The 13,882-nt window shown below is 37.2% G+C and overlaps 1 protein-coding gene across 1 annotated transcript; it reads left to right on the forward strand.

The window, feature by feature from the left end:
- The first annotated feature begins 1,256 nt into the window (after positions 1-1,256).
- On the forward strand, positions 1,257-1,502 carry LOC118622983 (cytochrome c oxidase subunit NDUFA4-like). The gene has a single exon (XM_036250551.1). It carries the CDS (start codon positions 1,257-1,259, stop codon positions 1,500-1,502), a length of 246 nt encoding a protein of 81 aa, XP_036106444.1.
- Positions 1,503-13,882: the final 12,380 nt, after the last annotated feature.

A 13,882-nucleotide genomic window follows, 5' to 3' on the forward strand; every position in this document is an offset into this window, starting at 1 on the left:
ACTCTCCAAACTGGGTTTAGGGTGGTAACGGATTTGAAAGCAAGCAGTTGCCTTGCTATACCGGACCATTGTTTTGATACTCTCAGAAAAAAAATGATATGCATCTATTTTAGAAGCTAAAAAGTTTAATGTATAATTACAACCAAATCGACATCTAAATTGTCTCAAAGACTCCTTTATGACTTCTCAGCTTCTTGCTCTATGTCATCTCTTTCCTCACATAATTATGAAAGGCTCTGGTGGATCATTTTTATACACACAAAACAAATTTAACAATCATGAAGTGTGTCCGGCTGATGTGACTCAGAGTTTGAGCATCCTCCATGCACCAAGAGGTCGCCAGTTCCATTCCCAGTCAGGGCACATGCCCAGGTTGTGGGACAAATCCCCCGTGGGGGGCATGCAGGAGGCAGCCAATCAATGTTCTCTTTTGTCAATGTTTCTATCTCTCTCTCCCTCTCCCTTTCTTTCTCTCTAAAATCAATAAATAATAATAAAAAAAAATCATGAAATGTGACTTTTGTCTAAAGTTCTTCAATTACAGTTGACCTGAATAGCCAAACTTTAGGACTCAGTAGTAAAGAAGAGGAACATATCCCTAATATTATGAGCAACTTCTTAGAACCTCAGAAAGTATCTCTAGGCATCTGGGTATAACAACACTTGAAGGACATCAGTAGGTAAAGTTGACATAACATGTAGTTTTTACAAAACCTAAACCAAGAATGCAGTAAATAAAACAGGACTCATTTATTGTGTAGGTCCAGGGGTAAAGTCAAGTTGCAAAAGCTAACACTTGAAAATGGGAAAATTCAAATAAAATATTACCACTAATTTAAAACCCATTAATTATTTAATTATTTAATTGTCACATATCCATTTGTTGTCAATTAAAGACATTCTGCTATACCCTAGAGATACAAATATGATTACATTAGAACAGAACCCTGCCCTCATGAAGATTGCTTATTGTAGTAAGGACGACGTATAATATTGCTGCCTCAAACTCCATAACCCACTTTGTTTGTCTTTTAATATTTGTGTTTTCCCCCCATGATACTGATACTATTGCAATAATCTGGTCATTAGTTAATAGGAAAGGAGTAAAGAGAAGATTAGCTAATTTCACACTTCAGATCTATTCCCCACTGATCTGTGGGGGAAGGGACTTTAAAAGGCCGTTTAAAGGAGCTGCCTACCTGCATCCCGGCTGTGCAATTTTGTTTTTCTCTGCTTCTGGGCCCTCTGCCACAACCATGCTCCACCAGATCCTCAGCCAGTCCAAGAAGCATCCAAGCTTGATCCCCCTCTTTGTGTTTATTGGAGCCGGAGGTGCTAGGGTGGTGGTGTATGTTACACGGCCGGTATCGTTCAGTCCAGATGTTTCTTGGGACAGAAAGAACCCAGAACTCTGGAGCAAACTGGGTCTCAATGAGCAATACAAGTTCTACTCAGTGAATGTAGATGACAGCAAACTGAAGAAAGGAGGTCCAGAGTTCTAAATGAAATGTCTCACTATAAAGCTGCTTAGAATGAAGTTCTTCCGGAAGCCATCCGCACAATTTTCCACTTAACCAGAAATTATTTCCCCTCCGAATGCTATGAAATCATGTTGGCGTATTATTTTGGGGTTTACACTGATTAATAAATATTTGAAACTTGATAATATCTCGCTATTTAATGCTGAAAATGTGCTCTGAATTCTATAACTAGAGTAAAAGAAATAAGTACTAGAGTTTCAGGAATTTCTTGGAAAAAAATATATGTATGTATAATGTGAAAATAAGACATGAGGTTGCTCAATAAAACATTTTCATTTTATGAAAAACAATAAAAGGCCATTTAGACACATGCCCAGTAAGTCTGAGTGACATGAGAGGTGCCTACCTGTCCTTCACACCTGGAACCCAGTTAGTGCCCAGAACAAGTGTGGTCATTGCAAGTGCTCGAAATCTGAATATTTAATCTCCTAGACAAAGGAAAGCTCTCTCTCCCTCTCTTTCCCTCTCTCTCTCTCTCTCTGTCTCTCTCTCTCTTTCTCTTGCTGCCCATGCTGAACTCCCAACTTGTGGGGCTCCCATAACCTGTATTCACCATGTGGCCCACAACCATGTGAAACCCCCCACAATGCACTAATGGACTGAATTTTGACTGATCATGACTTGGAACCAGCTGTATCATGGCACAGACATTCTGGGCTCTTGCCCTGTTTCTAACTTTGCTTAATCCATAGCTGTCCTTCTTCCGGGACTGGACTGTTGGGACATGGGATTTTACAACCCCAGAAATGCAATCCATGCCAATAAAAACCATTCATTCTCCTGTGGGGGTTTCTGAATATGCTTATTCTGATGGTACCTTAAGGACTTCCTGTCTGAGTGTGGGAAGGATCTGGCTCCCTCATGCCTGCAGTATCAATACCTCCTTTCACAGAATTTTCACTGAAACTCATACCTACTCTTATTATTTAGGATATTCCATTATCATGCAAAGTATGCCTAAGGTACTAAGTTTCTTTTAATAAATCTCAGTTTATTTTTTGTTTTAAATAATCTATTATTAGTCCAATAGAAAAATCTTGCCTCTAGGACTCATATTTCACTCTTCTCAGACCTCACATAAGCTGGTAAATACCTTCCATATAATCTTTAATAAGTGTGTTTTACTGGAAAGTATGTTTTTCCAACAGAAAAGTGTAAGTATTTTTGATAATCAAAATACCTGGGGATGGAGGTTACTGTTGGCATTTATAGAGGTAGGAGTTAATAAAGCTAAATTGCCTGCAATATGAGACCAGCAAAATAGAAGAAGATTGTCCTGTCCAAAAGCCAATAGCACCTCTGTAGAGAATCACACGCAAGTTCTCATTTTTTAATGATCTGTACTTTGTTCTCCCTTGGAAAATAACCTTTCCAGGTGTCACACTTTCCAAAAAGCTTTCTTTCTTTTTTTACATCTCAACATCAAAACATCAAGATTTTACCAATTTAAAGCAAGAGAATGTCTCAGATAACTTTCTACTGCCCCAGATAACAACACGAGTTATACAGATGAGTGTAGCCTGAGGTTTTCAACATGTGGTCCATAGTATGTTCCATTATACCTCACTACTTCTGTTAAATAGTATTCTAGATGCCAAAGAATACTAGATAAGATATTTTTGGTAAAGGATGCCGTTTAGTGTTTTTCAAGTACCTTAGTAGGTATGTGTCTAAGCTGCTGGCTAAAAATGTCAGATGTTTGCACCAAGCAATTCCTGAAGCATGGACAAGTGAAATTTCCAGAGCAGGATGCTATTTAAATCTAGCAGTTTTAAGAATTATACTGATGATGGACCTGGACATTATTATGCAAAGCAAATAAGCCATTCAGAGAGAGACAAATACTATATGATCTCACTTATATGTGGAACCTAATGAACAAAATAAACTGATGAACAAAATAGAACCAGAGGCATGGATGCATGAAACAGAGTGACAGAGATCAGAGGGGAGGGAAGCTGGGGGCCTGGATGAAAGAACGTGAGGAGATTAGCCAGAGAACATACATGCATAGCCCATAGACACAGACAACAGTGTGGCGAAGGCAAGAGGAGAGAGCAGGGAATAGTGTCAATATTTTTTTAAAGAATGATACTGATGGTAATACTATAACTTCTAATAACATTAATTAACAGGGGTTGGGAGTGGGGTGATGAGGAACAACTGATGATACTACTAGAAAGATGGAAAGATGACATTAGCCCAAGCTTGTTGTTTTTGGTTCCATATAAAAAGGAATGTGGAACAAGACAGACCACGTGACACAGCACAGGGTCTCACATTCAGAGATTAGAAAAAGATAATATCTGTTGAAGAATTCGGTTTTGCTTTTAATTTATATTAAATATTTTTAGAGTCTAAAACTAGGTGAATGAATGTCAAGCATGAATACATTCGAAGGTTAACCAGGAGTAACAGATGAAGTTAATAAACTTGTAAAGAAGAATTTTGACTCTCCTTCCTAAGAAGTTCTATGGGAACCAAAGTCTTCATAATAATACAGGTTTGGATAAATTTTTAATTAAATTTATTGGCATGATGTTGGTTAGTAAGATCATACAGATTTTTGGAAAGCCACATGTAAAAGAATGAAACTAGCTACTATTTGTTCCCATATACAAACATTAAGTCAAAATGGACCAAAGACCTAACTATAAGACCTGAAACAATAAATTACATAGAAGAAAACATAGGTACTAAACTTAGGACCTTGATCTTAGAGAAGAACTTAAAAATTTGACCTCAAATCAAGGGAAGTAAAGGCAAAAATAAATATCTGAGAGTATATCTAACTAAAAAGCTGCTGGGTGCAGTTTAGAATCCCTTTCATCTGGACAAAGATAAAAGCTAAGAAATTATTAATGGTGGACACTATTCTAAATATCCTAAGTACAAAGATCCTCTAGGGTAGATGTTATTTTCATCTACATTTTACACACGTGAAAACTTAGCTTGGTGTTGAAAAATATAATGTATTTACAAAGGTGCCTTTTGTCTAGTAAATACTAATCAAAACACATATTTCATTAAATAACTAAATATAAAGAGTATAGCTTTCTTCAGTTCACTATGATTTGTACAGCCTCAAGCTTTTAGAAATTCATGCAATTAGCCATGCAGTCAAGGTCAGTTAGCAACAGAAAAGTGACAGTCTCCAAAAGAGATTGTTATAATACTATCATTGACAGGCCTTACCTTTTATCTCTCTATTGACTTTGTTCACACCACACCTAACTTTATGTTGAACCAACTATCTTGTAAAATAACACAAAATTTTAAGACATTTTATAGCTTCATGCACAGTCAGAATAAGTACAGTAAAATTTACCATAGTAAACATTTATATCTCACATTTATTGAATTGAAAGTTCTATAAATATAGAAAGTATCTGATCAGAGTTACACAACAGAGTAGAGCTACTAAGTTTTTTTAAAAAAAAATTATCTAAAGTCATCTTTTATGTTTTATTTTTATGAAACAACATAACTGGTTATAAAAATTGCATATACTTTTATGTTTAACTGTTCACTGTTCATTACCACTGAGAACTGAAACTACTTGCATTCATAGTTTACTTTCTGTCTGCTTCAACATAATTGGACTCTTCCACTGTATTCATAAACGTGACTTTCTTATTGCTGAGAACATTTGAACAAAAATATTCAAATTGAAAATAACATTCTTTTTTCTTCCAGGAATTTCGGAGGAGGGGTTAAATGCATATAAAACTTTTCAACTCTTTAGTAAATATCATCAAATAAATGTTTTTGTTCGTTTGTTTTTTAACCAAGACTCTTTAAACTTCTTGCTCAGAAAAAAAAAGGGGGGGTCAATCCCACCGAAAACATTGTACATTTGTATTTGCACAATATACTTTCCATAAAATTCAGATCCAAAATTTACTTCCTTAAGCTATTCCTTTCACAAACTAAAGAAAATTTTGCAAAAATCCTAAAACTATCTTTTTTATTTTTTTATTTATTTTTATTTATTTTAAGAAGTAGATATGTTTATTCATTCACTCAACAGTCATTTCTTCTTTTTAAAAAAATCCTCACCCTAGGATATTTTTCCATTGATTTTTTGAGAAGGTGGAGAGAGAGAAAAAAAAAAATTGATTCAGGGCAACCCAGCCACATGCCCTTGACTGGGAATCAAACCCAAGACCCTGCACTCTATGGCCAACGCTCTAACCACTGAGAAAACTGGCCAGGGCAAAGTATTCCTTTTCTAGATTCTCTACATTATAACAAGAAGCCAACAATCTTTGTCTTACTATCTTCTTCCCTCATTCTTTGTCCATAATCCTTTCTCTAAATTGCCTTCCTTCCCTTTTGGCCTGGCAAAAAACTCCCAAACTCAATTACTCAGAACAAAGAAGAACCATTTCAAAACCTGGTCTTGCACTAAACTGACAGCCATCATCAAAGACTTTTCAAAGCCAATACAAGGTAAAAATAAATTTGCAGGTTATTATAAATCATTATAAGAAAGTATATAACCCAGGGGTCTGAGATATATACCAATTAAAGCATATGTTAGTGAGTGGAAATCTCAGTGACCAAAAAAAAACCCCACAAACAAATAAAACCATTGGATAGGCTAGAAAATACCGAATGAGAAGATCCCAAAAGTGGGTTAAAAAGTCTCCAAGCTAGCCCAGACAGCTGACTCAGTAGTTGAGCATCGACCCATGCACCAAGAGGTCACCAGTTCAATTCCTGGTCAGGGCACATGCTGCCCAGGTTGTGGACCCAGTCCCTAGTGGGGAAGATGCAGGAGGTGGCCAATCGATGTTCTCTCTCATCTATGTTTCTTTCTCTCTCTCTCCTTCTTCTTCTGTCTCTGAAAATCAATCAAGAAGAAAATAAAAGTTAAAAAGAAAACAGAGCGCTGGCCGGTTTGGCTCAGCGGTTAGAGTGTTGGCCCACAAAATAGAGAGTCCTGGGTTCGGTTCCTGCTAAGGGCACGTACCTTGGTTGCATTTTGTCCTCAGTCCCGGTTGGGGTTGTGTGGGTGGCAACCACTTGGTGTCTCTCTCTCTCTCTTTCTCTCTCTCTCTTTCCTGCTCTATCTGAAAATAAATGCAAAAAAAAAAAAAAATGAGACAGAGAGAGAGAGAGAGAGGGAGGGAGGGAGGGAGGGAGGGAAGGAGGAAGGAAGGGAGGAAGGAAGGAAGGAAGGAAGGAAGGAAGGAAGGAAGGAAGGAAGGAAGGAAGGAAGGAAGGAAGGAAGGAAGGAAAAGAAAGAAAAGACTCCAAGCGAAATAGGAAATCAGAAATGTCTGGGAAAAACTATAGATGTTAGACATGGCATTTTGGAGGCTGTCTCCAAAGTCTTTCTGTGAAATTGCTGTGATTCAGTCCTCTACACAATAAAAGGTGGAATTTGGGGTGACTTTAGGAATAGACCTTCAACACTTTAAACAGATAGCATTCAGGAGTAAATCCTGAAGGACATGTGACCCCAGCTCTTTCTTCAAGTTTTGGTAATGCCCCTCATACAGAAATGGGAAATTAAATATGTGAGGAAAAAATTAGAATCAAAAGTTGCTTCACTCATTGGCAAGCCTCCAATACTTTGTTGAACATTTGAAAGAGCTGCCTTAGAACTAAAACAGAACACAACTCAGATAAACTGATCATTTCACAAATAAGAATAAAAAAAATAATTTCCCCACCTTTATTAAACAGGTTCTCTATGTACTATATATAGAAGAATATTGGTTGCTAAAAATGTTTCCTAGGTTAGCCAAGAAAAGAAAATAATATAAGTGGTCAGTGAAGATGGTACTAAGTAAATTAAGCACCTCAATTTCCTGTTTGTTTGTTTTTTCCTTAAATTTAAAAGGAAAATTTTCTCTAAATATTTAAGGACAACTTTGAGTAAAGAACTTCCAGCACAGATGAGTGAGTACCTCTGTGCACTACCCAAAACAATAAAAATAACTAAAGTCAACCATATTAGAACTATGGCAATCAATCAAAACCACAGAACAAGATGAAAATCATCTATTCAATGAAAATTACTAAACCTCAGTAAGACAGTGTACATTGTAACAATTAACTTGGGACTACCCCATACCTCCTCCCTCCCCAGCTCAATGGTGTAATAACCAAAACCAAGCAACACTGCAGACAAAAGAGAGAACTGACATTTTGGGGGATCTGTTACAGAACTATATCCAGACTATAGTTAATAGTTTGTCTGAATTTGCAGTTCCTATGAAAATCTATACCATAAAATAAGCCCCAATAAATAGAAACATTAAAATAATATATATTATGTATTTTAATCACAATAAAATGAAATATCCACAACAGAAGTCATCTTGGATAATTCACAAATATGTTGCAATTAAACTCAATCTCCCATTTAGCTGGTGTGGCTCAGTGGTTGAGCATAGACCCATGCACCAAGAAGTCACTGGTTAGATCCCCAGTCAGGACACATGCCCAGTGAGGGGTGCGCAGGAAGTGGCCAATCCATGTTCTCTCGCATTGATGTTACTGTCTCTCTGTACCTCTCACTTCCTCACTCTCTCTCTCTCTAAAATCAATAAAGGAAAAAAATAAATTTAATAAAAAATCAACCTCCCAAATATACAATGGTTCAAAGAAAAAATAACAAGAGAAATTGAAAAATGAGAGAAAATGGAACCACAACACACTAAACTTTATAGGATGCAGAAAAGAAAAGCTTATAACTGTAAATTTCTAGTGAAACATTAATAAAAGTGTAAAATCAATAATCAACTTTTCAAGAATTAGAAAACAAAGAAAAAGTTAAATCTAAAGCAATAAAATGAATAAAAATTAAAATTAAAATAGTGAAAAAAATAAACAGAAAATCTATTAAATGTAAAATATATTTTTGTAAAGTTCAAAAAAGAAATAAAAACCTTTTAGCAAGATAGACCAAGAAAAGAAAAGAGAAAACTCAAATTACTAAAACCAGGGATGAAAGAGGAAACATTATTACTGCTCTTAGAGAAATAGAAAAAGAATGATAAAATAGTACTATGAACAATTGTGTGTTAACAACTTACGTAACTTGGCTGCAATGGTTAAATTCTTAGATGAGACAAATTTACAAACTTACTTAAGAAGAAACAGAAAATCTAAATAGATTTAAAACATGTAAAAGGGTTGAATTACTAATTTTAAACATGTCATCAATAAATCCCAGGACCAGATGAAACATTTCAAGAATTAATATCAAAAGTTCACAATTAACCTAGATATAGACAGGAGGGAACACTTTCCAACTCATTCTATGAAGACATTATTATACTGAATCCGAAACCAAATAAACACATGACAAGAGAACTACAGGGTGATATCTCTTGTGAACATAATCATGAAAATCATCAACAAATTGTTAGTAAACTGAATTCAGCAACAATTAAAATGGATTATATACCATGACCAAGTGATAATTATTCTAGGCATGCAAGGCTTATTTAACATATAAAAATCAATCAAGGTAATAATAAACCATATTTATGGAATAAAGGGCAAAAAGAACACGTGATAGACAAAAAAAATAATTTTACAAAATCTAATACCCTTTCATGAATAAAATAAAGGGGGGGGCACACTTAAACTAGTAAAGGGTATCTACAAATAAGTGATAAATTGCATCACACTTACTAGTGAACAGCTGAATACTTTATACCTAAATCAGAAAACAGGCACGAATATGCTATCTCACCACTTATATTTAATCATAGTATAAGAAGTTTTAGCTAGGACAATCAGGCAAGAACAAAAGTAATAGGTATCCATAATGGTAAGGAAGACGTAAAGACGTAAACTATCTGTATTTGCAGATGACACAGATATATATATATATATATATATATATATATATATATCAAATTCAGCACTATCTTTATTAAAATCCCAACTGTTTTTTGTTTGTTTGTTTGTTTTAGCAAAATAGCAAGCTAAACCTAAAATTTATATGGAAGTGTAAAGGACCTAGAATAGCCAAACATCTAAACGATGTGTATATATATATACATACATTTTAAGGACTCATCCTTTTTGGTTTCAAACTAAACTACAAGGTTTTAGTAATCAAGACAGTGCTGTCCTGCATAAGGATAGACATACAGATAAATGGATTACAATGGAGAGTTCAGAAATAAACTCTAAATCTATGGTCAGTTGATTTTCAACAAGAGTGTCAAAATAATTAAGTGAGGAGTTAATAGTCTATTCCACAAATTATGCTGAATCAAATAGATATTCTCACAAGCAAAACAATAAATTTAAACCCTGTTCTCTCTCACAATTACCTCAGAATGGATCAGACTTATATGTAATAGCTAAATGCATGTTCTAGGAAAAAACATTGAAGAAATTCTTTGTGACCTTGAGTTAGGTAGTGATTTCTTAGGTATGACACCAAACAACACAAGCAATCAAAAAAATAATGCACAGATCAGACTTCATCAAAATTAAAATCTGCTTTAAAAGACATCATCAAGAAAGTAAAAACAAAACTCATAGTACAGGAAAAAACATTTGCAAATCATATATCTAATGAGGGATATGTTTTCCCAGAATATATAAAGAACTTATTACTAGCCAACAATAAAAGAATGAATAATCCAATTAAGATCTCGATGATTTGAGGACATTTTCTCAAAGAATATATACATGAGTGACCAGACTTCTGGTCAAGATGGTGCATTGGTAAACATGGTACTTGCATCATCTTACAACCACATCAAAATTACAACTAAACTATAGAATGGCCATCATTGAGAACCACCTGAAATTGAGCTGAATGGAAGTTCTACAACTACAAAATTAAAGAAGAGACTGGTAGGAGGGGTGGAGATGTGGAAGGGTTGGTCCCACACCTACATTTGTGGGATAAAAATCAGGAGGGATATCACAGCAGTGGAGGTCCTCCCTAAGGAACCAAAGGTCCCTATCTTATACCAGGCTCCCAGCTCAGGGTCCAGTGCCAAGAAGAGAAGTCCCCACAACATCTGGGTGTAAAATCCAACAAGGATTGAAGCTAAGGGAGGCTGAGGATGCTGGAGTTCAGGATAGCACCTCTTAAAGGGCCCTCATTCAGGTTTACTTCCACTCACTCCCTCTGAACTTCAGCACAGGGGCAGCAGCTTGAAACTCACCAGAGACATATGGGGAGGAACTGATATGTTTGGCATAAGGTCAAGAACTGAAGGGGCAGCTTTCTCCAGAGAGAAGTGCTGGCAGAGGCCATTGTTCCTTTGATGAGCCTCCCTCCACAGAGCCAGCAAATGGGTGCTATAGCTGAGATTCCATCAACCTTGTTCACACTGTTTGCTCCACTCTGATAATTCCCTGAGACCCTGCCTACCAAATCTATCTCCAGTGGCTTTACCATAGAAATGGCATGTCTTATTTCATGCTTTATATTTTTCTAAAATCTCTCAAACAAGCAGCATCTGGCCTCAGAGAGTCCCATATCTATTGCTAATTAGCCACAGGCCAAGCACCTGCAGCAACCAGCTTTGATTCACAGCTTGACTTTGTCTGGGCACCTCCAAGGCCAGCACAAGAAGCAGCCATCTGCAGATTGCTTTGTAGCTTATTCCTGATTACCCCAGGCAGAACAAAGACAATGGCTAACCTTGGCTTGTACCTCCTGGGAGGCCCCAGAGCCAGCATACCCAGTGGAGAGCTTCAAGCTATGTTGAAACACAACCACCCAACCACATTCAAAAGTGACATACTCAAGTGGTGGACTCAATGGGTATCAGAGCCCTGCTGAAATAAGACTTTCTCTGTGTAGTGGGCCTCTACACAGCTGATCCTTCAAGATGCTTAGAAATCAGTGGCCAGTGGTCACAGCCAGTCGTTACAGTTGATCAGCCTGAATGAATCGTTCCTATTGACATGCCAACAGCGATCAAGACTCAATTACAACAAAACAGTGTATAGTCTACACAAGGGGTGTACCTTGATGGCCCACCTGGAGTGATCAGGGAGACTGGGCCACTGAACTCTGCAAGGCACCTACTAAATTAGGACACCTTACCAAGACTAGAAAATATAGGAGATCTACCTAATAATAGAAACAAGCACAGGATGGCAGCCAAAATGAAGAGACAAAAATACATGTCCCAAACGAAAGAGCAGAACAAAACTCCAGAAAAAGAATTAAACAAAATGGAAACAAGCAATCTACTGCAGAGTTCAAAATACTAGTCATAAGGATGCTCAAGGAACTTAGTGAGGATCTCAAGAGCATAAAAGAGGACCAGTCAGAAATGAAGGATGCACTAACAGAAATAAAGGATAATTTTCAGGAGGATTCCAAAATGATAGCAGAGTGAATGGAAGCTACACAGACCATCTCCCAGAACCAACCTGGAATTACAACTAAAATAAAGACAAATCATTGGTGAAAAGCAGCAGAAAAGCAGCTGAGAGGACTAATATAATCAGGGACAGGAAAAAAGAACACTGAATTGAGCCGGGTAGGTCTGCAAAGGCACAAGAGGGCAGACTGGGAGTCCACAGAGAGCAGCTGTTTTAGTTGTGAGCAGCTCCCTCAGGGTTAAAATCCCAAGCCAGCTCCATAGCACAGAGGGCTGAGACAGAACACTAAATTAGCTATAGCCACTCACCTTGGTTTCTGCTAGAGGGAGGGCTGACTGTACTGGAACTGTGCGGGGACACTCAGGATTTGAAGGGCACTGAGAGATTTTGCTGAGTCATGCCCTCACAAGACAGGGGTCATCTTACTTGGGGAGCCCCTTCCTGAAGCTCTCAGAAAAGCAGCAGCCCCTCCCACACAGCTTTAAACCCACCCAGCTGGACCAGAGAAACCCAAATTGAGGCTCCTTAACAATCAGCATCAGCCCCACCCTCTGGAAATTCTCTTACCCTGAACATCTGAGGGAGATTTTCATTCAGTTGAGGACTACAACCTAAGGCTCATCAAGTAACTGAGACTAATAGCCTGCACGCAAAAAGCTAGAGGATAACTGAACCTTTACTGGGCTTGCAATTCTACCCAAGAAAGTAACACTTGACAGTGGTGTTTAATGGGGGTCCTCCCACACTCATACAAACCCAAGAGAAGGAGCCAAAAACCCACAGGGAAATTTGGCAGGCTCCAAAACCTACTGAGATAGCCAAAATGGTGAAAAAAAGAAACAAATCCCAAATAAAAGTACAAGAGAACTCTACTGAAGATGATATAAATGAAATGCAGTTAAGAAAGTTATGAGAGATAGAGTTCAGAGCCATGATCCTGAAAAAGCTCAACAGCATGAATAAGGAGCTAAACACCATGAATAAAGATATAGAAACATTGAAAACCAACCAAGTGGCTCTGGCGAGTTTGGCTCAGTGGTTGGAGCATTGGTCTGAGGTCCAGAGAGACCCGGGTTCGGTCCCTGCTAAGGGCACATACCTGGGTTGCAGTCTGTCCCTGGCCCTGAATGCGTCCTGCAGGTGGCAACCACTCGATATGTTCCTTTCATGTCGATTTGTCTCTCTCTCTCTCCCTCCCACTCTATCTGAACAAAAAATGTTCTTATGTGAGGATAAAAAAACAAAGAAAACCAACCAAGTGGAAATGAAGAGTGACATAGCAGAACTAAAGAACACATTGGAAGGACTAAACAGCAGAGTAAAGGAAGCTGAGGACCAGATCAGTGAGCTAGAAGACAGAGTATAAAAAACAATCAACCGACCAGAAAAACAAAAAGAAAACACACTTAAAAAAACATGAAGATAGCTTAAGAGAACTGTGGAACAACTGGAAATAACAATATTCGCATCACAGGAGCTCCAGAAGAAAAAAGAAAATGAGCAAGGATTAGAGAATATATTTGAAGAAACAGTAACAGAAAACTTCCCTAACTTGGTGAACAAGAAAGGCATTCAAGTTCAAAAACACAGAGAGACCCAAGTAAAAAGAACCCAAACAGGCCCACACCAAGACACATAATAATTAAAATGCCAAAAATTAAAGACAAAGAGAAAATCCTAAAGACAGAAATAGATAAGCAACAGGTTACCTACGGAGGAACCCCCATAAGAGTATGAGCTGACTTTTCAGCAGAATCACTGCAGGCCATAAAGTATTAAAGGTAATGACATAAAGTATTAAAGGCAATGAAAAAGTTGGATCCGAATCCAAGACTACTCTATCCAGCAAGGCTATCATTCAAAATAGAAGGTCAAATAAAGAGCTTCCCATCAAGAAAAAAGGCTAAGGGAATATATTATCACCAAACCAGCACTATAAGAAATGTTAAAAAAAAAAAAAAATGCTATAATTAGTAGAAGAAATAAAAAGAAAAATATAACCACAATAAACAAAA

This window comes from Molossus molossus, unplaced genomic scaffold (assembly GCF_014108415.1).
Source record: "Molossus molossus isolate mMolMol1 unplaced genomic scaffold, mMolMol1.p scaffold_m16_p_9, whole genome shotgun sequence".
Taxonomy (NCBI): Eukaryota; Metazoa; Chordata; class Mammalia; order Chiroptera; family Molossidae; genus Molossus; species Molossus molossus.